This window comes from Hakea prostrata, chromosome 11 (assembly GCF_041222555.1).
Source record: "Hakea prostrata isolate BN-2017 chromosome 11, UWA_Hpros_2, whole genome shotgun sequence".
NCBI lineage: Eukaryota > Viridiplantae > Streptophyta > Magnoliopsida > Proteales > Proteaceae > Hakea > Hakea prostrata.
Window position 1 is genome coordinate 4,095,826 of NC_142610.1, and position 27,937 is coordinate 4,123,762.

Below are 27,937 nucleotides of genomic sequence, written 5' to 3' on the forward strand. Positions count from 1 at the left end.
TGCCGGAGACGAGAGTAAAAATTGGAGTTGGGTGGAATGAGGTCATTTTGTAAATTTACGAAACTTTAAAACCCTTCAATGTAAAAATAAAAATTTTCATTTACAATTAAACCCTTGTTTTTCAATCCCACACCGTTGAATTTCCTCTTGCCAACGTGGCAAGATCCCTACCATCGGCAGCAGCCGCTGCCGCAAATAAAAATCCCTTGGTGTTGGTAGTTTATCGACCGCATTTTTTTTTTTTGGATTGCCAACCCCGGTTTTCAAGGCTTTGTCTTGACTAATCCGGTGTGATCCGGGTCGCACACTTGGCTGTGGTGGGTGAATCTCCCAATGGAAATTTTTTGTGTTTCCAAGGCTTTGCCCTGACTAATCCGGGGTGAGGTGCGCATCCTTGGCGGGTGGAATGGGGTGGGGGGGGGAATCTCCCAACGGAAATTTTTTGTATCCACAAGGTTTCGATATCGGAACCTTGCTTAAGCGGACCAAGCTGCTTACCACTTGGACCAACCCGTTGGTTTTCTCGACCGCCCTTTACTCGTGGCTTAAATCATTCAACAACTTTTGTCATTATTTGATAATTTAGTCCATTTTGTTGAATTATATAATAATTTTGTCCATTGTGCTGAATTATTTAATAATTTAGTCCATTGTGCTGAATTATTGAATTGGACATATGTACAGCATATGTATAATAAACTTATGAGTTGCACACATTACTTTCTCTTCTGATCTAGCCCACAACCTTCTCCATTTCAATCTCCAATCTTCGGCGACAAAACACATTAATTTTACCGGCATGACTTCACCGTCTTCAACTCCGGTAGCCTCCTTGAAATTCACGGTTCATAGGCGTCCGCCGGAGCTGATTACACCGGCAAGCCCTACACCTCATGAATTCAAGTGTCTCTCGGATATCGACGACCAGGAGGGTCTACGCACACAAATTCCATCCATAAACTTTTACCGGAATGAGCCAGCGATGAGAGGAGAAGACCCAGTGAAGGTAATTAGGAAGGCAATAGCAGAAGCTTTAGTGTTTTATTATCCATTGGCTGGTAGGATTAGGGAAGCAGAAGGCCCTGGAAGGAAGCTGGTGGTGGAGTGCACCGGCGAGGGTCTGCTCTTCATTGAGGCTGATGCAGATGTAAGGCTGGAGCAGTTCGGTTATGCACTTCAACCGCCGTTCCCTTGCTTGGATGAGCTCCTTTACAAAGTTCCAGGATCTGATGGTATTGTTGGTTGCCCTCTGCTACTGATTCAGGTAACTATGGATCTCATCTTATCTATCTATCTAGTACTTCTTCATCAATCTGCTGTTGGGGGTCATCGCTAAAGGGTATACTCTTAAACTGTTGATTCGTGGGCTGCTTGAGAGTTTCAATTATGCGCTTCACAGAGGTATCCAACTAACCAAATTTGGAGAAACAACAAATTTATCCCACAAAATCTCCCATATTCTAAACTTTATTGATCTATTGAGGTGGTAGAAGACTTATTTTCGTTTCCACTTATTGTTCTTCTGTAGTAGTGTTGTCTTTTTTCTGTGAAAGGGTAGTAGTCTTGCCAACTAGAAGAGTTTTTGGAAACATTGGTTGGCCATTTTTTGGGTTTACAAAAGCGTTGTATTTGAAATATCCATTTCGCACCACTTTAGGTGGTGGTCTATTGATCCAAAGCTTACTTCTATGTGGTTTGGTAATCCTCACGTCCCATGTTCAAATCCCTTCTACTCTGTTTTTCGCATTGGACAGTTGTCTGCTTTTTGGCTTAGGCATGAGACCGTTATCGGCTTTTGTAGACTATACTAAGCCTTGAGTGGGACTACAATGATGGGACCAGTGCTTGTGCTGGTAACAGGATTAACGCTTGCATAGGTTGAACTTGAAAGTTCGAACATTGAGTTAGTAGAGGCGTAAGGTTGCCACTATTGCATCATCTCTTTTTTCACCCAAAAAGAAAAAAAAAAAAAAGATTAATAATGAAAAAGAAATGTCCATTTCACAATTCCTTTCCTCTCAAATTCCCTTCGGGCCCGTGCTTTGTTTTTCTCTGATTGTAACGGTTTAAATAAGATTGAATTCTCATCCCAAAAATCTGAGATTGAGTTGCGAGGCTAACCATGGTGAAAAAAAACCCAATAAGCATTCTTGTTTCCCGCTCCTCTCCATAAAAATATTTTGAAACGATGTAAAATAAAAACTTGAATTTATACTTAAGTTCTTGTTAAATTTATTTATTTTTTAATTATTATTATATTATTATTATTATTATTTTATTATTATTATTATTATTTTATTATTATTATTATTATTATTATTATTATTATTAATGTATATGTAATATGATCATTATAGCTTGTTGCAGCTGAAAATTGCTATCGCAAATAAAAATCTGTAAAACAACGGTCTAATGGATCCTACTTTATTTGCGTGCAGGTGACACGTCTTATGTGCGGTGGATTCATTTTGGCCGTTCGGCTGAACCATACCATATGTGATGCAACCGGCTTGGTCCAGTTCTTGATCGCTGTGGGTGAAATAGCACGTGGTGCAAGAATGCCCTCCACACTGCCGGTGTGGAAAAGGGAACTCCTCAATGCAAGGGATCCACCACGTGTGACATTCTCACACCCTGAATACGATGAGGTACCCGATACTAAACATATTGAAGAAGCCATGGACCATCGATCCTTCTTCTTTGGCTCTGCTGAGATAGCTGGTCTTCGCAATCATGTGCCTCCTCACCTCTCGTATTCTAGGTTTGAGTTGTTAACGGCATGCATGTGGCGATGTCGTACCATAGCTTTGCAGCCCGACCCAAATGAGGAAATGCGTCTAATGTTTGTGGTCAACACACGTGGCAAATTTCAACCTCCATTGCCAAAAGGGTACTATGGGAATGTAATTGCCCACCCTACGATAGTATCTCCAGCATCAAAACTGTCTAATAATCCGTTGGAATATACACTGGAGTTGGTGAGGAAATTGAAAGAAACGGTGACTGAGGAATACATGAGATCGGTGGCAGATCTAATGGTAATAAGGGGAAGACCCCCAAATACAATAATAAGGACCTTCCTTGTTTCAGATATAACACGTACCAAATTCAGAGAGGTGGATTTTGGGTGGGGGAAGGCAATATATGGAGGGGCAGCAGTGGGTAGGGCAGTGGCAAGCTTCCACATTCCGTCTCAAAACCAAAAAGGAGAAGAAGGGGTTGTAGTGCCGATTTGCTTGCCGGTGTCGGTGATGAAAAGATTTGTGAGAGAGCTCGAAAGCATAATTAAGGGCAGATCTGCTATGTAGTGGTTTTCTCTTTATCCAAAGTATGTGATTATTTTGAGTGAAACTTTTCACTCATTTTTGTGTTAAAAATAAAAAAATCTTATATTTGTGATAGTCTTAAAAAAATATAATACTGATATTTGAATTTTTATGGACTGGGCTAGGACTTTAGTCCATGGACCAGCTCCAAAAATCAGCTTGAACAAATCTGAGATAAATATTAATTTTTTTTCTTGATTAGGTTTGAAATGTTGATTCCTCTTCTGTTTCCTTGCAGAAAAATAAAGCCTAAAGAAATGTTCGCTTGAACCATATTGCAATATTAGGAACTCTTTGAATCAGCCTTGCATTGGACACATACAAGGAGAGCCATTTCTTATAGGTGTTTACAGAGTATAGATCCTCTCCACCTGGGCATCGTGTCCTCCCATTCCCCCATCCTCACACAACCTATCCTTCATTTTTCATTTTACGTTTCACTGTTTATATTTTTGAATAAATGATGTTTCGCATTTCAGACTATTAAATTCACTCTCTCTTACCATTGAAGGGTTGCTCAGCTAGTATGACCAACACCTATTAGTGAAGAGGTCACGAGTTTAACTCTCTTTGTGGTATATGTTGCAGTCCCCACCTCCTAATATTAAGCTACCAATTCCAAAAAAAGAAGAAGGAAAGTTGCTTCCTCTCCTATATAAATAATATGAGGCATCAACCTGTGAATTCATCCTTTCAGATTTGTGAAAGAAACGTATTACATAACATGTCAATCTGCTGGTTTCTTAGTTTTAAAGGAGCATCTTCTAAGTAACTTCAAATATGTTTCTTCACTCATCGTGACTGTCTGGGCGAGATAGGCGAGGGCGACGGTAGTGGATGACGAGTTCTACGCTACTTTGTCTTTTTCATCCTCTTCTTCTTCTTCTTTAAATGGTGAAGAGTTCTGTACTATTATTGTGAATGTTGAAAATCCACCGCTGCTAATTGCTATTGTTACTTAAGAATGCAATCTGATGGCAACGGTGACCATTTGACATGGCTGCGTGGAGATAACCGAATAGAGATGAGAGGAGTAACCAACGGGGTTGGTCCAAGTGATAAGCAGCTTGGTCCACTTAAGCAAGGTTCTAGTATCGAAACCTTGTGGATGTAAAAATTCCCCGCTGGGAGACTCACCCACCACAGCCAGGTGTGCGACTCGGATCGAACACCGGATTAGTCAAGGCAAAGCCTTGGAAACCGGTGTTGGCAAACAAAAAAAAAAAAAAAAGATGAGAGGAGTGGTTGTTTAGGGTTTTTGCTTTATTGAAAGTGACAATGAAGCTGTTGTTAGTTTGATTAACAATAAATCAGAGACTCCACCTTGGATGATCAGCCATTACATACATGATATCTTCAATCTTTCCAATCAGTTTGATGTACTAATTGTGAATCATACACATAGAGAAGGAAACTTTGTAGTTGATAGATTAGCTTCTTATGCTGCAGCTTCTCAGGCTTCTTCTTTTTCTTTCTCTCCCCCCCCCCTTTTGTTCTTTGGCTGTTGCATTTTGATGTAATTAGTACTTTGTATTCCAGGGGCTTTTCTTTTAAATAAATTTAGTTTCTTCACAAAAAAAAAAAAAACTTGCAAACTAGTACCGGTTTGATACAATTTCACTCAGATTTTGGGCATAGGCCATTCAACTACTAAGTGATTATTGAGATTGGTGTCATGTTCACATTTAATGCTGTTGGATGGCTGCTATTTTACTAGCTACAAAGGATGAGAACCTTTGAAATTTGGCCAAGCAACTAACAAATCTGATCTTCTTGGGTGAATCAATAGTCAAGACTCATCTATTATTGTCACACCCCACCTAGCCGGTGTCGGACTTACCCAAATATCCGTAGATGTGATCCATCACCACAAGATCTAGATTCATGGTCAATCCATAACCACATATACATAATAGCAAAATCAATAGAGAGAAAGAGAAATAAATGTATCAAAGTTAAATTGTTATTGCAATTATCAAAATGATAATTAGATTTAAAGTTAAAGTCAAATAGTGGAAGTCTAAAAGAGTTATCATAGAATTGTTTAAAGTGTATTTAGTTCAATGGCATTGCATAACAAACAAATAAAGAATATACATAACTCCAATCAAGGCAACTACATTTCCAAACAATTTCCCTGGGGCCTCAAAATAGCTAGACTCCATAGGAGTAGTCTGAGCAGGGGCATGACTTTTCGTGTACCTTGACATCCTCCTCTGCTGATCCCTCATAGGACTCCACTAGCGGCAAACTCTCAAAGAAAATGGTGTCCTTATAACTTGCAACTAAATCAAAAGAATATATCTTTGAGGAATGAATTCCATAGAACTTAATGCGATCAACAAAATCACATATCGTGCATTCTATACACATACTATATATGTAATATAAATGTAGATGAAATGGAGTAATGTTTATATATGCAAATATGTCCATATACTCTAACAAGTGCTAGCCTCTATGGCGGGCGCACATTAAGTCGTAACCCTAGCTTCCTTTTGGGAAGTCTCGTCACTTTGATCCCTCACAGACTAGTTCCTCTGTTAGGATCCTGCGATATAGGGGTACAGTCACATCACCCCATGGCTGGGAGATTAGGTCACCGCTCTTTGACCACACCATTGGTATATATTAGTATTGGTGCGTGTCAAGGATAAACCTATCTCAATGCAAGGTCAACGGTATTTCATACTGCATGTGGTCCAGATGCCTTCCCTTATGCTTAGTGTAATGTTGGTCTGTGTATCCTTCTCCACCTAGGAATGTTATTCCTCACGGATTGTTACATGTATTGGATTAACATTCTATCACCCTAAGGTCATACACATATGCTTTGGTGGATGCTCTCATGTCTCCTTATAGACTGACTACCTCTGTTGGATGACTATGAGCCCAAATCCTCTACATATGTAACATCTACATATGTAACATCACCATTACATGATAACAATGAGACTGTGTCTCCTCATGGATTGGTTACCTTTGTTGGACGTTGTAGAACCTAACCTCTGCTATCATGGGTCCCTTGGCTTCAATACCCATGCCAAATGGGTAGTAGCATGCAAAATGGTAGCCATGCCTCTAGACACCTACATATAATGCACATAATGACTAATTGAATGCAAGGGCAATAGAGATAATGGGCAAACCTACAATCCTAGGTTGATGTACATGTAATGCATCACCACCCAATTCCCAACATATCACATTTTTTTTTTTTTTTTTTTGGTAAGAAGAGAAACACTTCATTCATAAATTAAGAAAAGTACAAACACACATAAAAAAAAAAAATACAGACACAAAGAAAAGAAAAAAACAAAGATGCATGACAACACAAGGTTCGGACTGAACCAAGGAGCGGAAATTGATCAAACTGTCGTACATGCAATAGATAGGGTCATCCAGGCTAAGGGATGGATCAAGTCCAATAAACCCTTAGAACGAAAGCTGTACCAAAGACAACAACAGTTAACCCGAGGTTACACGCCACAAAGGCGGAGACTTATACACCACAAGGGCGGAGACAAAACACACCACGAAAGCGGAGACAAAACACGCCACAAAGGTGGAGACAAAACACACCGCGAGGGCGGACTTTTGGTTGGCGCGTTGGTAGCATCAATGTTGCGGAGAAGGCTCTTACCAGCCATCCGTCTCGGCCGTAGAAGCGTACCGGTAAAGCTCGCCACAGAAGAACTCTGGAGTTGTCCTGCGGTATGCACAAAAGGGAGCTGCAACCAGAAATTTCTAATTTTTTTTTTTTTATAACCGAAGAAAGAAAAAAAAGAGAAAACAACAAATCTGAGGTGGGAAAGAGATGGGATGAGGCGATGAAAGAGATCGAAGGAAAAACAGAGAATGAAGCCAAAACTCCAGATCTATTTTTGCAAGCAGAGGAGGAGAGAAAAGAAGAGAGGTGAGTAGATGAGGTGAGCAGAAGAAAAGAGAAAAGGAGAGAGGCGAGCAGAAGAGGGGAAGGTCGAGCCGAAAAGCACCAGATTTGGTGTTCCGCTCGGAGGAGAAGAGAAGAGGAGGAAGATGAGCAGATGAGGGGTGAGCGGAAGGAGGTCAACAGAGGGGGAGTAGAGGAGGCGGAGAGACTACAGAGGCGAGTCTCTCCGCCTCAAACGGTGGCAGGTGGAAGGGCGCTCAGTTCTGGAGTTCCCAACATATCACATTCACAATCATAATTTGAAATAAAATAAATAATGAATAGAATAAACAATTAAAATCATATTACCACCCATGATTATTATTTTTTCCTTATCAATATGTATTACTACTTTATGGTGCGGTTACTAGGGTGTGGATGGGTGATTTTCGATATTTTTCAAACGATTTTATCGCAAAAATCTAAGAGTCTAATCTACATAGTCCATAATGATTACACTTTCTTTCTGAAAACCCCAACCTAGCTTGCTATCCTTTCTTGAAATGTGTATTCCAAATTTCTATTATTTGTTTTTTTTTTTTGTACATGGGTGAGATCTCATTCTAAGTTTTTCTCTTTCTTTTCTTTTTGTTATTTTTTAATAAACAAACTGTTGAATTACAGCTATTTTTGAATCTCAGCACTGCACATTTATGGCAAATAGGTGGTTAAGAAAACAAAAAAATTAAAAGACTATTTTGAACATTTTTAACTTTAAAAATAAATATTTAATTTTAACTTTTTATTTGACATAAAAAATGCACAGATGTACACATGAGAATATATTTTTCTACAGTCAAAATAGTTTGCATTTGGGTGTTCAAGAAGATTAGCACGTGAAATTTTTTGAATAAATAATGCTTTCAAGTAGATAAAACTCAAAATTTCAGTCTCGAAGGCTGAAATCAAGATGCTGCCAGCTTTTCCTCAGCGCTTTACACGCAGCTTTATTTAATAAATTAGTCCATTGTCCCCTGTATTGCATATATTGCACCTCTGTATTGCATTTACGATAAAACTTGCCAGAAGCTTTTCCTTCTGATCTTGAGTCCACAACCTTCTCCAATCTTCGGCAACAAAACCCGGCAAAACACTCAGTAATTTTGCCGGCATGACATCTACTCCGGTACCCTTTTTGAAATTCACTGTTCATAGGCGTCAGCCGGAGCTGATTACACCGGCAAGCCCCACACCTCATGAAGTCAAGTGTCTCTCGGATATCGACGACCAGGAGGGTCTACGGTCACAAGTTCCAGTCATATTCTTTTACCGGAACGAGCCGGCAATGAGAGGAGAAGACCCAGTGAAGGTAATTAGGAAGGCAATAGCAGAAGCTTTGGTGTTTTATTACCCATTGGCTGGTAGGATTAGGGAAGAAGGCCCTTGAAGGAAGCTGGTGGTGGAGTGCACCGGCGAGGGTCTTCTCTTCATTGAGGCTGACGCCGATGTGAGGCTGGAGCAGTTTGGTTATGCACTTCAACCGCCGTTCCCTTGCTTGGATGAGCTCCTTTACAACGTTCCAGGATCTGATGCTATTGTTGGCTGTCCTCTCATACTCATTCAGGTAAGTGGAGATCTCATCTATAAATTGTTGTTAAAAAAATGAATATGTATATATACAAATATATATATATATATATATATATATATATATATATATATATATATATCTATATATATATATATATATATAAAAATTTTTTTTTTTTTTTAAATCCTACTTAATTGTGATTTACTAACAATGATTTTAATGGTTGAAACAGCCTCATTGCAAAAATGAGGTAAGACTGCATAAGAAAATTGCATTCCTGTGGAACCTATTTGCACTAAAGCCTTTAACATGGGGCTCACCCTTTTTTAACCAATGGCAGGGGTGTCATTATAATATTTTCATCCTATAGGGGGTATGCTTTATAAATTGGATAACTTAGTGGGTGGCATTAATTTTAAGGGGTAATTCCAAGGGTGACATTAAAAATTGTCGCTTTGTTTATTGTTCTTGTATAATAGTCTTGTCAACTAGAAGAGATTTGGAATCACAGGTTGACCATTATTTAGGTTACAAAAACATTGTATTGAAATATCCGTGATCACTTAAAAAAAATAAAATTCGTGGCGCTATTCTTCTCCTCTCAAACTCACATCCGGCTTGTGCCCTTTCTTTCTAATAGTAAGAATTCAAATATTTATTCTAGAAATTTGAGATTTTGTTGCAAGACTAACCATGGTGAAAAAAAACCCCAATAAGCATTTTTGTTTCCCAATCCTCTCCATAAAAATATTCTAACACGATGAGACATCCTTCATAAATTGAAGTTCTGAAACTGTGGGGTAGTGGGGGGTGGAGTCTAGTAAAATAAAAACTCATATTTACATTTAAGCTCTCATATTTTGTTTCACTACCGGTAAGAGTTTTTTTATGTGCATGTGGCGTGATCATAACAGCTTGTGGCGCAATTGCTATTGTAAATGAAAATCACTTAGCTGCCATTCTAATATATCCTACTTTATTGGGGGATGCAGGTGACACGTTTGATGTGTGGTGGATTCATTTTGGCCATTCGGTTGAACCATACCATATGTGATGGAACCGGCATGGTCCAGTTCTTGACCGCTGTGGGTGAAATAGCATGTGGTGCGAGGGTGCCGTCTACACTGCCGGTGTGGAAAAGGGAACTCCTCAATGCAAGGGATCCACCACATGTCACATTCTCACACCCCAAGTACGATGAGGTACCCGATACTAAACACATTGAAGAAGACATGGACCATCGATCCTTCTTCTTTGGCCCTGCTGAGTTAGCTGCTCTTTGAAAGCACATACCTCCTCACCTCTCATGTTCTAGGTTTGAGTTGTTAACAGCATGCTTGTGGCGATGTCGTACCATAGCTCTCCAACCTAACAAAGATGACGACATGCGTTTGACGTTTGTGGTCAACACACGTGCCAAATTTCAACCTCCATTGCCAAAAGGGTACTATGGGAATGTAATTGCTTACCCGGCAACAGTATCTCCAGCATCAAAGCTGTGTGATAATCCATTGGAATATACACTAGAGTTGGTGAAGAAATTGAAAGAAACGGTGACTGAGGAATACATGAGATCGGTGACGGATCTAATGGTAACAAGGGGAAGACCCCCATTTACGTTGGTAAGGACCTACCTTGTTTCAGATACAACACGTTTCAAAGACAGAGAGGTGGATTTTGGGTGGGGGAAGGCAATATATGGAGGAGCAGCATTGGGTAGGGTGGCGAGCTTCCACATTCTGTTTAGAAACCAAAAAGGAGAAGAAGGGGTGGTAGTGCCGATTTGCTTGCCGGTGTCGGCGATGAAAAGATTTGTGAGAGAGGTTGAAAGCATGATTAAGGGCAGATCTGCTATGTAATGGTTTTTCTTTATACAAGTATGAAATCATTTAGAGTGAAACTTAATTTTGTGTTAAAAAAAAAAAAATAATAAAAATATATAAATAAATAAAAACCTTATACTTATGATATTCTTACAAAAATCAAATACTTATTTGAAATTTTTTTGGACTGGGCTGGGTTTTTAGCCCATGGACCAGCTTGAACAAAACTCAGGTAACTATTAATTTTTTATTTTTATTTTTTATTTTTATTTAGATTAGGTTTGAAAATTTGATTCCTCTTCAGTTTCCTAGCAATGAACCAGATTGCAATATTGGGAACCCCTTGAATCAGCCTTGCCATTTCTTATCAGTGTTTACAGGGTACAAATCCTGTTTACCCTGGCGACCCATCCTCCCATTTCCCCACCTTGACACAACCTATCCTTCATTTTGCATTTTACGTTTCACTATTTATATTTTTGATCAAAGGATGTTTTGCATTTAAACTATTAAAAATTCGTTCTCTCTTACCACCGAAGGGTTTCTCATCCAGTAATGAGCAGCACCTTCCAGAGACTTCAAAGAATCCAATAAAAATTTCTGGGGTAGGTGACATTGAATCTCTCTCTGATTCCTCCAATGAATCCCAGAATCCTGATCAAGTATGTTGGTGGGAGAGTTGATGTAGTACAACCCTAAATGCGAGGAGAGTTTATCAGAGATAGAACGCTCTATTGCATTTGCAGGAATTCTGACTTAGTGAGCTTTGCAGATTTCACCGCAAAAATCTCAACTGACCAACGAGACAGGTGAGAGAGATGGTGGTGGATGAGGAGTTCGACACTACTTTGTCTTCTTCGTCCTCTTCGTCCTCTTCTTCTTTAAGTGGTGAGGAGTTCTGCACTATTATTGTGAATGTTGAAAATCCACTGTTGCTAACTGCTACTGTTACGTACTTAAGATTAATGCAATCTGACGGCAACGACGACCACGATGATACGACTGCATCTAGATAACCAATCAGAGATAAGAGGAGTTTTGCTCACGGTTGTTTAGGGTTACTGGTTGATAATCGGTTGGGAAGGATCTGAACCTGTAAAGTAGTACTGGTTTGATAAAAATTCACTTAGATTTTAGGTATAAGCGATCCTGATTGAGTGATTATTGAGACACGTGTCGTGTTCACATTTGATGCTGCTGGATGGCGACTGTTTTACTAGCTGCAGAGGATGTGAACCTTTGAAATTTAGCCACGCAACCAACAAGTCTGATCTTCCTAGGTGAATCAAGAGTCAAGACCCATTTATTATTGTCACACCTCGCTTAGCTGGTGTTGGACTTTACCCGAATATCTGTAGATGTAATTCATTACCACAAGATCTAGGTTCATGATGAATCCATAGCCACATATACATAGTAACAAAATCAATAAAGCAAAAGAGAAATAAATGTTTCAAAGTATAATTGTTATTATAGTTATCTAAATGATAATCAGAGTTAAAGTTAAAGTCAAATAGTGAAAGTCTAAAGAGTTATAATAGAAATGTTTAAAGTGTATTTAGTTTAAGGGCATTGCCTAGCAAACAGATAAATCATATACATAATTCCAATCACAACAACTACATTTCCAAACAATTTCCCTGGGGCCTCAAAATAGTTGGACTACATAGGAGTAGTCCAAGCAGGAGCACGACTCTCCGTGTGCCTCAACGTCCTCTCCTTCCGGTCCCTTGTAGGACTCCGGCAGCAGCAAACTCTTAGAGAAAATGTGTCCCTATAACTTGCAATTGAATCTGAAGAATATATCTTTGAGGAATGAGTTCCACAGAATTTAGTGAGGTTAAGGAAAATCACATATCATGCATTCAATACATGTACCATATATGAAATAAAAATGTAGATGAAATGGAGTAATGTTTATCTATGTAAGTGTGCCCCTTACTCAAACAAGTGTTAGTCTCTATGGAGGGTATACATTAATTTGTAACACTAGCCTCCTCTAGGAAGTCTTGTCACTCTAATCCCTCATGGACTAGTTACTTCTGTTGGGATCCTGCGGTATAGGGGTACAGTCACATCACACCATATGAGATTAAGTCATCACTCTCTAACCACACCATTGATATGAGTATTGGCACGTGTCAGGGATAAACTTAGTCTAATGCAAGGTCAACAACATTTCAAATTACATGTGGTCTAGATACCTTCCCTCATGCGTAGTGCCCTGTTGGTCCACATATCCTTCTCCACTTAGGAATGTTATTTCTCACGGACTGGCTATCTCTGTTGGATTAACACTCCATAACCCTATAATCGTTCGTATACATATGCTTTGGTGGATGCTCTCATGTCTTCTCACAGATTGGCTACCTTTATTGGACGACCATTAGCCCAAACTCTCCATAAATGTAATCTCGCCATTGCATGATAACAGTGGGTCTATGTCTCCTCACGGATTAATTACCTCTATTGGACGCTCATATAACCTAGCTATTGCTATCATGGGTCACTTGGCTTCAATACCCATGCTAAATGGGTAGTAGCATGCAAAAAGGTAATCTAGCCATGCATTTAGACACCCCGCATATAATGCACATAATGACTAATTGAATGCAAGGGCTAACACGGATAATGGGTGGGCCCACAACTCCGGGTTGTACATGTAATTCATCACCACCCAATTCCCAACATATCAAATTCACAATCATAATTTGAAACAAAATAAACAATGAATAACATAAACAATTAAAATCATTACCACCTATACATGCATGATCCTACCATACCAATCATAAGAATACACACAACAATCATAATAACATGAAATGGAATATAAATCAAATATGCAAATTGTTTAATGATGTATCCCTCAATTGCCAACGACAAAATTGTATGCAAGATCTAAGAAGATCCACAAATCAAAATGCTAACAAGCTACACAAATCCTAGAAAACATATAGGTATGCTTGACTTAGTGGTGTAGTTTACCTTTCCATTGGGGTCTTGTATCCTCGATTTTTGTGCATGTCAAAATCGTCTTTTAACCCATCTGAGTTGACTTTTACTCTCATTCCAAAATCAATTATGGTGGCCGAGTCATCTCTTTCATTATCTGTGTCCGTGGGTTCAACTTACGGGCCCACGACCTTCACGCGGATGGCCCACAGCTACCTTCTATTGGCACTCTGGGTTTGCTCACCTAAAATAAAGGATTCTTAGGGATTTTACAATTATTGTTGCATTCAATTTTGATCTTCTTGAGTGAATCACAATTTGATCTCTAAGTACCTACTCACAACAGAAAACAATGAGTGCAGGCTAATTTGAGCCACTTACACTGATTGACTTAGTATATTAAAGCAACACTACCCTGAGGACAGGGCAAAGAAAGGCTCTGGGATGAGTAGTTGTAGATCCTGTGAGTAGTGAGTAGTTACCAATTACCTCTTAGTGAAGTGAGGAACTTAAATAGTATATCCTGATTATTATGGGCCATTGGATTGCCTAGTTGTTATAGATTTCCCTTCTTGGAGTAGTTGTCGGATTCACCTCAGTTACAGCTTTGCCATTATTAATGAGCTCTGCTACCACACCCATTGCATGTTGAGGAGGATGTTGTCCATTACGGATTTGGCTTCGCATATCTTGCTTGGAGTGGATTCGATGCTTAATGAATGAGCTCACTTATAACAATCACTAGTACTCCCAAGCTATATGTTAATTTGGTTCTTGGATTGTTTGACCTTTTCAAACCTTCTTGCTTTGTGCAGTTCAGGAGGATATCAAATCTTGGATGTTGGGATGGTGTCTTGTGTCTTTCAACCGAGTTATTACAAGATATTCCTGAGGACTTCAGGTTGAACCCCTCCAATCAACTCTAGGTTGGTCTATTTAGGAGTGGTGAACCCAATTGACCCGATGGTTTAATGCATAGTTGGGTTACTTGGCAAAAAGTGGCCGAGCAATTATAGATCAAGATTGGCACCATTTCACATAAACAAATCATGTATTTTAGTCTCAAATATGCTTTATGTTATCTTTTGGATATCATAACCTAACAAAAACTTTCTACTAATAAAATAAATTTTCATAAGACCCACTAATTTACTAATGGTTGTATGTGTCATTTAGTGATAATTTTTGACTTTTTAGTTTTAGACAGGTTGCACACTATAGTGGGGCTTAAACTCTAGGTATCTCACTTTAGTGCTCTAAATTATAGATTGCACACTATTAACATTTCATCTAAGATTTTACTAACTCATGAGTGAAATGACCATATTACCCTCATTAGAGTCAAATGACATAACTACCCCCATTTAAATCCTCCCATACCCAAACCCTATGTCACCCATATTCTACCTACACCTTGCCGAAAACTACTCACTGGCATTGCTAGAAACCACCCCAACCCCTCCCCTTGCCCGCAACCATTGCCCCCACCTTCCCCTGCTAAAAATCATCCCCTTCTCTCTCGCTCTCTCTGCAAATCCAAGGAGCAAACCCACTAAGAAGCGGAACAACTAACCTTTAATATCAAATATTGGAATGGACCAATTTCATTAACTTAGGCAAAAACTTAGTTCGAGGAGCATGATAATATTTTCTAGAAATTCAATGTGAATGGAGATGGGAAGATTTCTTCGTCTAAGCTTGGTGCGATTATGGGTAGTCTTGGACATCCTACAACAGAGGATGAACTGGAGAAGATGATTAAAGAGGTTGATTCAGATGTAGATGGGTTCATTGATCTAAATGAGTTTATTGAATTGAACACCAAAGGGGTAGATACTATGAAGGTTCTTGAAGATTTGAAGGATGATTTCTTGATGTATAACATAGATTGAAATGGGACAATTTCACCTGAAGAATTGCAATCTCGACTACTTGCGCTTCTATCTAGGGTTACATATTAGGGTTTCGTTATTCTTTTGAAGAAGAACATTGTTTCGTTTACTTTTGCTATCAATCTATTCTCAAGCATCTCTACATGGTCATGGAGATTGAGTCCTTGATAGAGTTTCCTCACAATCACATGGATTGGTGACTAAGAAAGAGACAGAGTGTCATCTGAGAACTAAGGCAACTAAGGTAGATGTGAAATCCCCTATGATCCTAACCCCAAAACCCATGTTGTAGGTCCGAGGACTCGAAATGCAAGTAGAAGGCAACTATGGGCCATCCCAATAGAGACCATTGGACTGGAACCAAACCAATGGATGTGGATGGTAAAGATGTTGAAACTGGAATTTCATAGGAAATTCGGAAGAAGATCTAACTCGAATGCTGACGGATTTGAAAAGTGGATCAAGAGTTCAATGGCGAGCACGTTTGGAAGGTCCCAAAGATCAGGTAAAACCCCTTAGGTGTGGGCTAAGTATTGAAGTAGATCCATGCTCCCGCCCTTGAAACTCACTCTTGGATTAAGTTTTAGGGGTGGGGTCTCTTGAGTATGGGTCTCCCCGACGACCCTACCTGGTGCCCGCGAGTGAAAAGGGGTAAAATTCGGGACCCCTATTTAATGTGTCTTTTGACCTAAAACATATTTTCTTATACTTCCTAGCTGTCAGAGAGTGTCTGTCCATGTTAGAGAATTCATTGTGACAAAGGAGAACATTGTGGAGATTGTACGTAGAGCTTTTCGTGTTTCAGCTGAGTTTTCTAAGTTTGATTTTTTGCTGTAAGTAAAACCTTGTGGAGAGATCCATAATATTGGGGAACCTAAGCCCTATTCTTGTTTTTGCTTTAGAGTGATTCCACAATCATTCTATTTATCTGTTTTTCTTTTTGGATAGATTTTAGAGAAGATCTCTTTGTGATTTATTAGGTTTTTATTTCCATATGAGTATTTGAATGGTTACTATTGTTAGATCTCATTCTTAGGTGTTATGAGAATTTTCCATTAGATTTGGAAGAGGTTTAGAAACCAATTTCATAGTTGTCTAAATGCCTAATCAAATTTTGGTTTGTGCCCGGACAGTCTCCCGAGCAACCCCTACTGGGCACTATTTAAGTGACCCTAACCCCCCCCCAGGGTCAATTGACATGGGTCTCCCCAAGCAAACCTTTCGAGCAATCCCTACTCAACTGTTTTGGCTTTTGTTACTATTTTTGACTTAGGACTTCTAGGGTTGTTTCTAACTTTTAACCAATGTTTAAATAAGATTGTTTGGGATGCGTTAGATCATCTTTTGATTCTTTTGAAGAAACAAAATTTACTTAAAAGGTGAGGACATTCATTTATATATGCTTATATTTAGTTCCTAATATAATATTAGACTTGGATAATGAATTGTATGCTACTGTTTAGAGACTTATAAGTACATGCAATGTCTTGAAATTATAGAATCATGAATGTTTAATGAATTGAAAGTGTTATTGTTGAGTTTGAATAAAAGTGGACTTGATCTAGGGTTGTGGAGTAACCATTTCCCAAGGAACCTTAGAACGAATATGTAGCTTAGGTAGCATCTCTAGGCTGTTTAGATGAAACATAGTTAGGCACCTTGTCATGTCATTACCCTTATTAGTGGGGGTATTGATGCCGAGAGACCCATGGTAGTAGTGTAGGGTGGTAAGCACTCAAGACCGATCAACTAATCCATGGGAAGACACAACCACATGGTTAGGGCCATTCATTGGTACGATTACATATAATAGGCTTGGGATCATGAGCGCTCAAGACCAATAACCAACCCATGAGAGGATATGATAGCTTCCTGTCAATTATATGTGGATTACCAATAGGGTTAAGAGAAGGTGAGTCCAAGTTGGTTAGAGCCATTAGATACATTTACTTTAGACAGAGAAGGATACTAAGTTGAGTTGGTTGGTGCCATAGGGGAGGTATCTGAACCTAAAATGATATGACTAAGTAGATGACTTGCATTGGGTTAGGTTTTTCCCAAATGTGTGTTAGTATTCATGCCAATGGTGTGGTGAGAGAGTGATGACTTAAACCCCAACCAATGTGCGAAGTGACTATATCCCTCACCCAGGATCCCAATAGAGGTAACCAGTCCTTAAGGGATCAAAGTGACAAGACCTACCTAGAGGAGTTTAATGTTATATCTTAATGCATGTCTACCTAGGTACAGACCTGCATTGGTTAGAGTATAGGAGCATTATCTCATCACATTGCACAATCATGTGACTTCGTATCATATCAACATATAATTATTATTGTCTCATGTCTGAATGAGAATACACATAATTATTTGAATTATTTGTTGAGTTCTTCGAAACTCATCCCTCATGGAATTGTTGTTTTAGATTTTATTGCAGATCGTGATGCCTTGACGTTTCAAGATTACAAGACACCAATGATTGATGCATACGACATACCGAATACATATCCATATCACGACTGTGCTTACCAAGAGTAGTCCCACCCGTTGGGAAAATAGAGATTACTTAAAAAATTGAGATGTTTGAATTTCATTTTTATCATTTAGTTAAAAACACTCATTGATGTAATTCATTCGAGCTGTGTTTGTTTGCTGGAATAAACATGGAGTGGGAAAAGTTTTGAAAAAGCATACTTTTCCATTAAATCCTAAAAGTGTGGCTTGTTTGATTGCTTGGGATGAGAAAGTTAGAGACAAGCTTCCTTAAATTAAGAAAACTTTCTGATGAGGTGGCAAGCTAACTTTCCCACCCCATGCCTTTTTAAAACTCTACAAAATATGTGAAATTTTGTAAAAAAAGTGTGGAAAACCTAAAAGTAGGACCCATAATTAACACTTTTCAACAAAATCCCTTTTTTTTTCCTTTCCTTTTCCCTCACCCCACTATGCATGGGGCCCACATGTTTTTTTTTTTTCCACCCCTTTTTTCCCATCCCACCTAAGAAAACAAGCGCAGCCTATGAGATATGACTTATTCCTTTTAAGATTGACATTCCATTTGAGGATTAACATTAATACCAATTTTGATTTTGCTTCCACTTAATTGTCATTTTTTGCTTCCTTAACCACTAGAAGTCCTATTGTATTTTTTTTGCAAGTTGTTTCCCCTTTCCCCAACGGCATAACTTTATTTAGGATCTATAAGCTTCCCCTCATTCAACGAATTCGATTATGTTCACACACAATGAAGGAAAGTGACCGAGTGCAGTCTTTAAATCCAAGGAGGTGAGGAACCTAGCTTTGTGGAATGTGATTTTCTCTTCTTGATAAGCTTTTGTTGATGCTGCAAAGTGCTAACTCGAAAGGTCATGGATATTTCATTTTTTCCTAATTTTCCTTTCTTCCTTATTGAGATATTGGTCCAGATTTGTTTGCTCTCTAGATTTGCACAGAGAGAGAGGGGGGGGGGGGGGGGGGGGCAGTGGTTGCCAACAAGGGGAGGGGTTGGGGTGGTTTCCAGAAAGGTGTAGGTAGAATATGGGTGAAGGAACCCACCTAAGGGTTAGGCATGGGACTAGTTATGTCATTTGACTCTAATAAGGGTAATATGATCATTTCACTTATGAGGTAACATAATCTTGGATGAAATGTTAATAGGGTGCAACTTGTAATTTTGGGAGTGTGCAATATGTAATTTAGGGCACTAAAGTGAGGTACCCAGAGTTTAAGCCCCACTAAAGTGTGCAACTTGTAAATTTTTTATTTTTTATTTTTAATTTTTTGGGAAAAGGAAAATTTTATTAACTAACTAAACAAAATATACCATTACAATCTATAGAATTTCCTTTTGTTTGCGTTGATCCACTCCGACATGATCAACATGATCCACTCCAAGAGGAGGAACCGGTTGGGAAGCCAAGGCCTAAATGATCTGGTGTTTTGTCACTATAATATGAGGTTGAAGATACATGTCAGGGAGAAGGTTGAGAATAGTAGGCAGTACATCAATCTCGATGATATATTTGAGGTGGTCACAGATGACCAATCCCCTCACTCAGTGGATGTTGGACAGGGGTGAGCCGGTGTTTAACCAACCTGGAGGGAGGCCTGACCTAGAGCTAGCTTGAGCTGCAGGGGTTGATATGGATGAGTTTATGGTCTCTTGAGAGGGTCAAGCACATGTAGAGTCATCTGCTACTGTTGATGAGGATTAGATGATGGCCCCGGGAATACGAAGCGGCAGGATGACGATCCAGATGACACACTCCCTCCTAGTCAGACCACGAGGGATGATGATGATGATGGTGATGGAGGCCTTGAAGAGCGTCTGCATGTTCCACTACCAGAGACACAACAGCTCCCACTCAAATACATTGGGGAGACTCATTTCACACATGCCACCCATGATTATGATCATGGTGGTGATCAACATCGTGGTTGTGAATATTCTAATACAAGGTCGAGCCACCACCGGAAGGAGAAGGGCCATGGGAACTAGCAACAACGCAAAGGTGGTTATGATGATGTCACCCTCCCACACGAATCTTTCGGTTCTTACGATTATGAATCATATGGTTCTTATATTAATCTTTCGGATTCGGCGGACAACTTAATAGGACCGATGGGGTCCATGAGCTTGGATGAGTCCGTAGGCTCCACATCAAGTTATTGGCCCTCTGGTATTTATGGTGTCCCTCCTTCACATGGACAATATGGTATGGGTATGAGTATCCCTTCTAGTACTTCGTATTGTGGGCACTCGCAAGGCAATAGCCGCAGTACTTACTATGACCATGGTCTCTCAAGGAGGCCAAAGCCTATTGAGGAGTCCATGACTTTACAATTACAATCATTGGCACCATCAGTAGCATCATCAGGCATGTAGTACTTTCCTTGGCCTTATTCTCACTTTCCTCACATGGGAGTTCTCTTGGAGGCGGAAGATGACAGCTATAGAACTACAATTGATGATTATCTGGAGCACTATCAGTATCATATGAGATGGGATCAGTATGTGAGTTTGTTGGGGGATCATTGGAGACAACACAGTCAAATGGAGTTTGATCCACCTAGGAACAATACTTGGAATTGAGAGTTGGAGATTTTATATGATTGGATGACTCTATATACTTGTATAATTAATTGTAGACTTTAGATGATTTGTTTTATATAAGTTTTCAAATTCTAGTTTCAGGGCTTTCGCCCGCATACAGTTGAACATGGGTTGATTAAGAACATTAGTTTAAGTGATGTTTTAGGTCAAAATAACACTCATAATGTGTTTATTGGCCTCAAAATTAGGCTCCACGTCAAATTTTAGGCCAAAATGACCCAAAATGCCCTTTGAAACATGGGGTCAATTTTTCATCGAACCCCCTCAAAAAGTCGCCCAACATGTCGACCTGTGTCACCGTGTCGGTGGTGTCACCAGGCACCGACACGGCAACACAAGTTGACATGCCGGACCTTGCTTACAAGCAATCCCCATAGCTATTTTAGGCTCAAAGAGTAAAGGAGCACATTGTTCTTCCCCTCAAAGGGAAGTAATCCAGACTCATATCCTGCAAAGAGAATCACTGGACTAGGAAGCGTGCATTATAGCTGTTAAAACAGTTTTACGTTGTTGATGTACGGCATTTATCCCATTTCAAAAAAATCTCCGAGAAGAAGAAGGAAGGGAATCCTAGAGATTGCATTTGCCATCAATGTCTAACAGGATGACCAGATTTTCAGACCATTTTTAGAAAGTATTGGCCAAAGATTTTTAAAGGGTTTTCTTTAAAAATCACGGATTTCCCTCTATATAAACACCAAGTCTAAGTCAGCTTTGCAACCCACAAGTCTTTTTATCTTTGCAGAGAATTTTTAAGTAATGGCTTGTTCTAGAAATCCCGGAATAACAAACGTAACTCTTCTACATCTTCTTCTATGTTATCCCTGATGACCCACTTCCATGTATTTTTGTTTTCTCTGTTTTTATTTCTTTTTCTTACAAAATCTTTAATGTTATATGTTTTTCTCTTCCACTCGGTCTAGTTACTAGACTAGTTATTTTCTACATTCATGCATCTAAAATTGAAATCTTGGATATCAAACATTCAGCAACCATCTCTTTATTTTTATTTTATTGTTCTTCCCTTCCTTCACCACCCTCTGTTTATGGGCATTTCTCGAATTCTTTTAATCCTAAATTTCAAACATTCGACCGTCACTTTCAGATTCGTTTTTCGTACTCAGTCCCCTATTTTTCATTTTTCTGTTGAATTTGTATTTGGGTTTGTTCCCTTTGTGTCTAATATCTTACATTTTATGCCTTTGAAACTGAAAATTCACAGATAATTGAGATAGTTGCCGTGATAGTATTGCTTGGATTGGTGGGCTTAAGGGAGGCCGAATGCTCCAAAGTTTCACACCCAAAGGCCGGATTCAGCTATGAAGCCGTAACTTGCAGAAAACACGTTGCATCCATCACGGATTTTGGAGGTGTGGGAGATGGGAAAACATCAAACACCAATGCCTTCCGCAAGGCTATCAAACATCTAAGCAAATTCTCAAGTGACGGTGGTTCCGTGTTGATCGTTCCTTCAGGAAAATGGCTTACTGGGAGCTTCAACCTCACAAGCAATTTCACTCTCTTTCTACCCAAAGATGCCATCATTCTTGGTTCTCAGGTTTCTATTTGATTCTATTTGGTTCTTGGCCTTCAATTTTGTGGTTCTGTATGTGATTAGCTTAACTTGATATGAACTCGATAGGATGAAGCTGAGTATCCACTTATCCCTCCTTTGCCTTCCTATGGGAAAGGAAGAGATAATGTAGACAAGGGTCCAAGATATCAAGCGCTCATTTATGGCATAAACCTAACTGATGTGGTCATTACAGGTATTTCTGTTCATTAGTTGCAATTTGAAGGTTCTCTCTTTCTAGTTTTTTTGTCTCATTGATCGACTTTGATGGGTTCTTGGATTTCAGGTAACAATGGGACAATTGATGGCCAAGGTGTCTCTTGGTGGGATAAATTTCACAAGAACCAGACCAACTATACCCGACCTTACATGATTGAAATCTTGTTCTCTGACAAGGTCCAGATTTCCAATCTGACTCTAGTAAATTCTCCAAGTTGGTTCGTTCATCCTACATACTGCAGGTTCGTCCCTTCCCATTCATAAACATTGCACCATTCCCCATCTTCCTTGTGAAGGAGATTTCTGGTTTGTGATCAAAATTGTGTCTTTAATTGCAGTAACGTGTTGGTGTTAGGTCTGACCATCCTCGCACCAATTGATTCCCCAAACACTGATGGGATTGACCCAGGTTTGTCTAGAAATATGGAGGAATTCAATTATTGATTCATTTTAGTGAATAGATGGAAACTAAATTGAGCTTTTTATTTTTATTTTTCTCTTGGGTTCTTCTCTACTATTCAGATTCATGCACAAATGTTAGAATTGAAGACTGTTATGTAGTTTCCGGGGATGACTGCATTGCAGTGAAAAGTGGTTGGGATCAATATGGGATAAAATTTGGGATGCCCACAAAGAATGTCATAATCAGAAGGTTCACCTGCATTTCCCCAGACAGTGCCGTTATCGCTCTTGGGAGTGAGATGTCCGGTGGCATCGAAAATATCAGGGCTGAAGATGTTCTTGCCATCAACTCGGAGTCTGTAATCAGGATCAAAAGCGCTCCAGGGCGAGGTGGATATGTGAAAAAGATATTTGCAAGAAGGTTTGTTATGCATACCATGAAGTATGTTTTCTGGATGACAGGAGCTTATGGGTCTCACCCCGATGATGGTTGGGATCCTAAAGCACTTCCTGTTGTTGAAGATATCAATTACAGTGATATGGTTGCCGAGAATGTCACCATGGCAGCAAATTTAGCTGGCATTAAAGATGACATTTATTCTAGAATTTGCATCTCTAATGTCACTATTAGGCCCTCACCAAAACCCAAGAAAATCCAGTGGAACTGTACTAATATCAGTGGAGTAACCAGTAATGTGAGCCCTCCTGCTTGTGCCTTGTTGCCAGATCAAGGCGCTTACCGTTGCCCATTCCCAACTGACAAGCTACCAATAGAGAATATCAAATTCGAGACTTGTAATGTCTGAGTCAATAGTCGATATTGTAGTCTTTTCTGTTTCTATGTGTTAGTTTATCTAGCATTGAAGCTGCTTGTCGGTGGCATTACTTGTCCTAATTAAGACCAAAGAGTTTAAAATAATAAGAAATAGCAAGCATATTACTACAATTCTACTCAAATTTCTGTGTTAAGACATTTAATCATTAATAATACAAAAATTTTCTATAGAACATAATTGAGGAAAAGTACCTGGAATCCTTCTTACTCTCCTATTTTCCATTTGAAATCTGCACAATTTCGTTGAACAACAAACCAAAGATATCTTCTATGGAACGATTGAAGATAAGGCTTGGAATCATTTTCTATCCGACAACCCATCTTTTCTGTTGTTTTTGAAATCTTCACACTTTCGTCTAAGAAAAAACTTCAACAAGCATCATAGACACGAAAACCCAATAAAAGTTTTCCTTGATACTTACTGTAGAAGTTCTCAATCTTAGACACCGTAGAAATGAACCTGTTTTATATCATAAAAGCCAATCCACAACAATCAAATAGCTACTGTTTGAAGTTCCCTATGCCATAAAACTGCAGGAATGAACCTGCATCACATCATAGAGGCCGAATGAACAAAAACAGCCTAATATAAGACTCGTAAAATTCTCCAGAATGATAGAGACAATATTATACCCAATAGTCCAAAAAACTATTTTCCATTAAAATGGATAGTCTTGACATAGACATCTAGGAAAGACATCTAATGTAAAACTCTCAAATGTTCCAAGTAGTGAGAACAGGTTGGAAGGAATTTGCTTTGTAGTGCCATATATATTAAACTCTCAAGCACTTGCTTAACAGTTAATCAAACATCACACATAAAATTAAGAAAAAAATTTGTTACAGGTGCCTATTATACAAAGTTCGGGTTCAAAAACCAGCAAAGGCCCCCCAAAAAAGAAAAGTATATGATTCATAAATACATCAAAGTGATTGTTCAGATAATAAACCCATTATTAGAAAGATCAGAACTACCAAACCTTAGAAGACTAGACACAATTTTCCCCTTTTCCTAAGAAGTTTAATATCCAAAGCTCCTCCAGTACCCTTGATATTGATAGATAGATCACCCACATCGAACATGGTTTACAGACGATGGCATTCTGAAGAACTGTAATCTTGCAAAAAGATTTGCTTCAACTTCCTGCTGTAAGGTTTACAAGCTTTAATAGACGTTGAATGTGTTTAGACCTTCGATTCTGATACCGGCAAAGGCACGCCCGGGACAAAGGAGCGGCCGACCGGACGACGAGGCGACGGAGGCCGGAAGGACCGACCATGATAAAAAACACCGCGGCAGAAGAGGAAACGAAAAGGAACCCACCAACAACGGGGAAAAGAGCCGAAGGAAAGAACCAGAGTTACTCCAGGAACAACCAGGAGAGACAACCGAATAAACCTACAACACATTATAAAACACCCGAAACGGAGGAGGAGGTATTCATATTTCATGTGATCAATACTGAATTCTCTATTGAGTAGTTGAGACATATTATTGGCGACTTGCGTCGGAGACGCCTCGACCCCCCAAGGTTGAGCTCGTATCTTGCAGGTTCGTGACAGGGAAGGACGAGCGAGATTCCGTATCAACAGATACCATTCTTAACTCCCTAATGAATTGGGTCAGAATTGAACTTCAGAGACTCCCTCCAGATGAGTTCCTTTATATTCTCTTTCACTTAAGGATGGTTGCTCAAAATCAACTCTGAAAGGTGTAGGACAGACTGCCATTGTTTATATCATGAAAAGACAACAAGTACGGGTGGCGCAATGCCTCGTCAACTGCATACAACAAATATGAAGAAAGAACAATTAACAGATATGAACTCCAAGAAAAACATCTTTGCAAGAAATTTTGTTATGCATACCATGGAGTATGTATTCTAGATGACAAGAACTTATGGTTCTCACCCAGATGATGATTGGGATCCTAAAGCTCTTCCCTTAGAGATATCAATTAAAGTAATATGGTTGCTGAGAATGTCACCATGGCCGCAAATATTACTGGGATTAAAGATGATATTTTTTCTGGAAAAATATATTGTTACCATACGTAGAATTTCCTTATGTTTGCAAATTCTTGATTTTTTGCTAGTCTTTATGTTTCGTTTTTTGGGTCAAGATGTTGCTATCTTAAATATTGCATACAATAACAACAACAATAAGCCTTTTTCCAACCATATGTCTTCATTTTTTTTTCCATTCATCTATCAGAAAAAATTGCTTGCTTGCACATTGATGCAACATATGATGTAAAACTCTTTAAAATGCCTTTTGTTTTTTTAAATTTTCTTAGGGAGATGAGCAATAGGGATCTTAGAGGGGGAGGGAGAAAGGCTTAGTGAAATTGAACTGATGACCTTTGAATTCTTCATTATGAAGAAGTGAAAAATGATGTACTCAAAAGCCCACCCTCTTCCATCCTTGTGAATTTTCCTTGTTAATTCTCTGTTTCCCACCTCATCTCTTCACCTAGGCTACGTTTGTTTGCAAAGGTGAGGTGAGAAAAAAGGGGTGAAAAAAAATATATACATGTGAACATCATGTGTAGTGGGGTGAGGGAAAAGAGAAGGAAAGAAAAAGAAAGTGTAGAAAAATATTAATTGTGGGTCTCACATTTTACCTTTCCATACTTTTTTACAAAGTCCATACTTTTTGTAACAACCAAACAATATACAATTTTAGGATTCAATGCTACGTTTGTTTCCAAAGGTGAGGTAAGAAAAAAAAACATGTTGGTCCCATGTGTAGTGGGGTAAGGGAGAAGGAAAGGAAATGAAAGAAGGAAAGGAAATGGTTTTGTGGAAAAATGATAGTGGTGGGTTTCACTTTTTACTTTTTCAAACTTTTCCACAAAATCCCACATTTTTGATAGGATTTTGAAAAGGTTTGGGGTGGGAAATTTGGGTTGCCACCTCAACAGACAAATTTTATTGATTTAAAGAAATTTATCTCTCACTTTCCTACCCCAAACAAGTACAAAATTTATACTTTTAGAATTTAAAGGAAAAATAAGAAAATTTTGTTTTTTTCAAAAATTTTTCCATCCCACCTTTATTCCAGCAAACAAACTTAGCTTAAAGGAAAAATAGAAAAAATTTACTTTTTCAAGAATTTTCCCATCTTTTTTTTCCCACCTCACATTTATTCCAACAAAAAAACACATTCATTCCCATTCTCCTTTCCCATGTGTGATAGAGCTTTAAATTATAACCTTCTTTTGTTTCCACTTCATTTTCTCCTCTAGGCAGAGCCAAAGGACTTGACACCATCATGTGTATATGTCAATCATGTGTATTGGGCCGGAATGAAGGAGCAGTAAATGCTAGCATAGCCTGGTTTTTTTATTACAGTTGGTCAGTTTACCAATTTTCCTGCCGTTGACCTCGTTCTGCTTAAAACACCTTTAATTATGCCACTTGGTCACCTACGTGGCTTCCCTACGCTTCTCCTTCTCGTTACTTCTTTCTTTCCTTGTTTGTTTAACGTTCTTCATCACCTCTCTACTGTTCTCTTTTGATTTTCTGGTTTTCTCTATGTTTCTCTGTGTCTGACAAGAAGACTTTCTTCCCCTTCATAGGTTTCATTGGCTGGAGGTGGAGTTTTTCCTGGACATCACTCTAGAGCTTCTGTCAATCGCCGGCGCAATTACCCTTCTGGTTCTTCACCCAATATCTGTTCATGACCCATTAATCGACCGAGCAAAAGAAAGAATTCCCATTTAGAATATTCAACTCAGGAGCTAGCATTCTCGATCATGGCTGGATACTCAAATTAAGCATCAGGTTGGCAGCTTCAAGGGTGGGCAAAGTCATAGAAATCTGGTATCACCCCTCAACGTAGAGGAGCCTTCTCTATCGATGCAGCTCGAGTTAGGTTCTCGATCTTCAAGAAATTTCGTGATGTATTCAGGTATCCATAACTTGGTACATATGAGATACGAACTTAGGTTACTCTGCAGATGCTGTGGAAGCATTTACCATGTGAACCCTTCGTTCTTCTTTTCATGGCCTGATCAACATTCCCTTGAAAGGCTTCCTTTTCATATGGACCAGTAAACAACAGGCCTCAATCACATACCGTGAAAAACTTGACAGATTTCTAGCCTGACCTAGATGGATCTCCTACTTTCCCCATCTTTTTGATCTTAAACTACACTCTGTTGGATCCGACTACAATCCTATTCTCCTACAACTTAAACCCAAAGTCAATTCCTATAAAAAAAAAAATTGTTTCATTTTCAATCAGCCTGGCTCACCCATCTTGACTTCAATAATTTCATAAATTGTTCTTGGAAATTTCTCCCAAATGACTCCTAGCAGGCATGCCAATCAACC

At 39.0% G+C, this 27,937-nt stretch overlaps 2 protein-coding genes and 1 pseudogene across 3 annotated transcripts; all 3 read left to right on the forward strand.

The window, feature by feature from the left end:
- Window positions 1-739: 739 nt before the first annotated feature.
- Window positions 740-3,919, forward strand: LOC148999647 (benzyl alcohol O-benzoyltransferase-like). The gene is made up of 3 exons (XM_089140992.1): window positions 740-1,264; window positions 2,439-3,304; window positions 3,565-3,919. The coding sequence occupies exons 1-3, from the start codon at window positions 800-802 to the stop codon at window positions 3,593-3,595; spliced, it is 1,362 nt and encodes a 453-aa protein (XP_088997118.1). The 5' UTR covers window positions 740-799; the 3' UTR covers window positions 3,596-3,919.
- A 4,317-nt stretch (window positions 3,920-8,236) lies between these two features.
- LOC148999648 (benzyl alcohol O-benzoyltransferase pseudogene) lies at window positions 8,237-10,647 on the forward strand (annotated as a pseudogene). The gene is made up of 2 exons (XR_016170774.1): window positions 8,237-8,821; window positions 9,781-10,647. The product of XR_016170774.1 is annotated as a benzyl alcohol O-benzoyltransferase pseudogene (transcript).
- Window positions 10,648-15,275: 4,628 nt separating this feature from the next.
- On the forward strand, window positions 15,276-23,571 carry LOC148999649 (putative polygalacturonase). Its single transcript, XM_089140333.1, has 7 exons — window positions 15,276-15,442; window positions 16,175-16,291; window positions 21,766-22,129; window positions 22,214-22,340; window positions 22,431-22,605; window positions 22,702-22,772; window positions 22,886-23,571. Exons 1-7 carry the CDS (start codon window positions 15,276-15,278, stop codon window positions 23,569-23,571), a joined length of 1,707 nt encoding a protein of 568 aa, XP_088996459.1.
- Window positions 23,572-27,937: the final 4,366 nt, after the last annotated feature.

Excerpts from the sequence above, each read along its gene's own strand:
- LOC148999647 (XM_089140992.1), top strand. The coding sequence starts at position 800 with ATGACTTCACCGTCTTCAACTCCGGTAGCCTCCTTGAAATTCACGGTT. Across the intron at positions 1,265-2,438 it reads GCCCTCTGCTACTGATTCAG|GTGACACGTCTTATGTGCGG; the intron begins GTAACTATGGAT and ends ATTTGCGTGCAG. Across the intron at positions 3,305-3,564 it reads ATTAAGGGCAGATCTGCTAT|AAAAATAAAGCCTAAAGAAA; the intron begins GTAGTGGTTTTC and ends GTTTCCTTGCAG.
- LOC148999649 (XM_089140333.1), top strand. The coding sequence starts at position 15,276 with ATGGGTAGTCTTGGACATCCTACAACAGAGGATGAACTGGAGAAGATG. Across the intron at positions 15,443-16,174 it reads TTGAAGGATGATTTCTTGAT|CTGTCAGAGAGTGTCTGTCC; the intron begins GTATAACATAGA and ends TATACTTCCTAG. Across the intron at positions 22,130-22,213 it reads CCATCATTCTTGGTTCTCAG|GATGAAGCTGAGTATCCACT; the intron begins GTTTCTATTTGA and ends TGAACTCGATAG.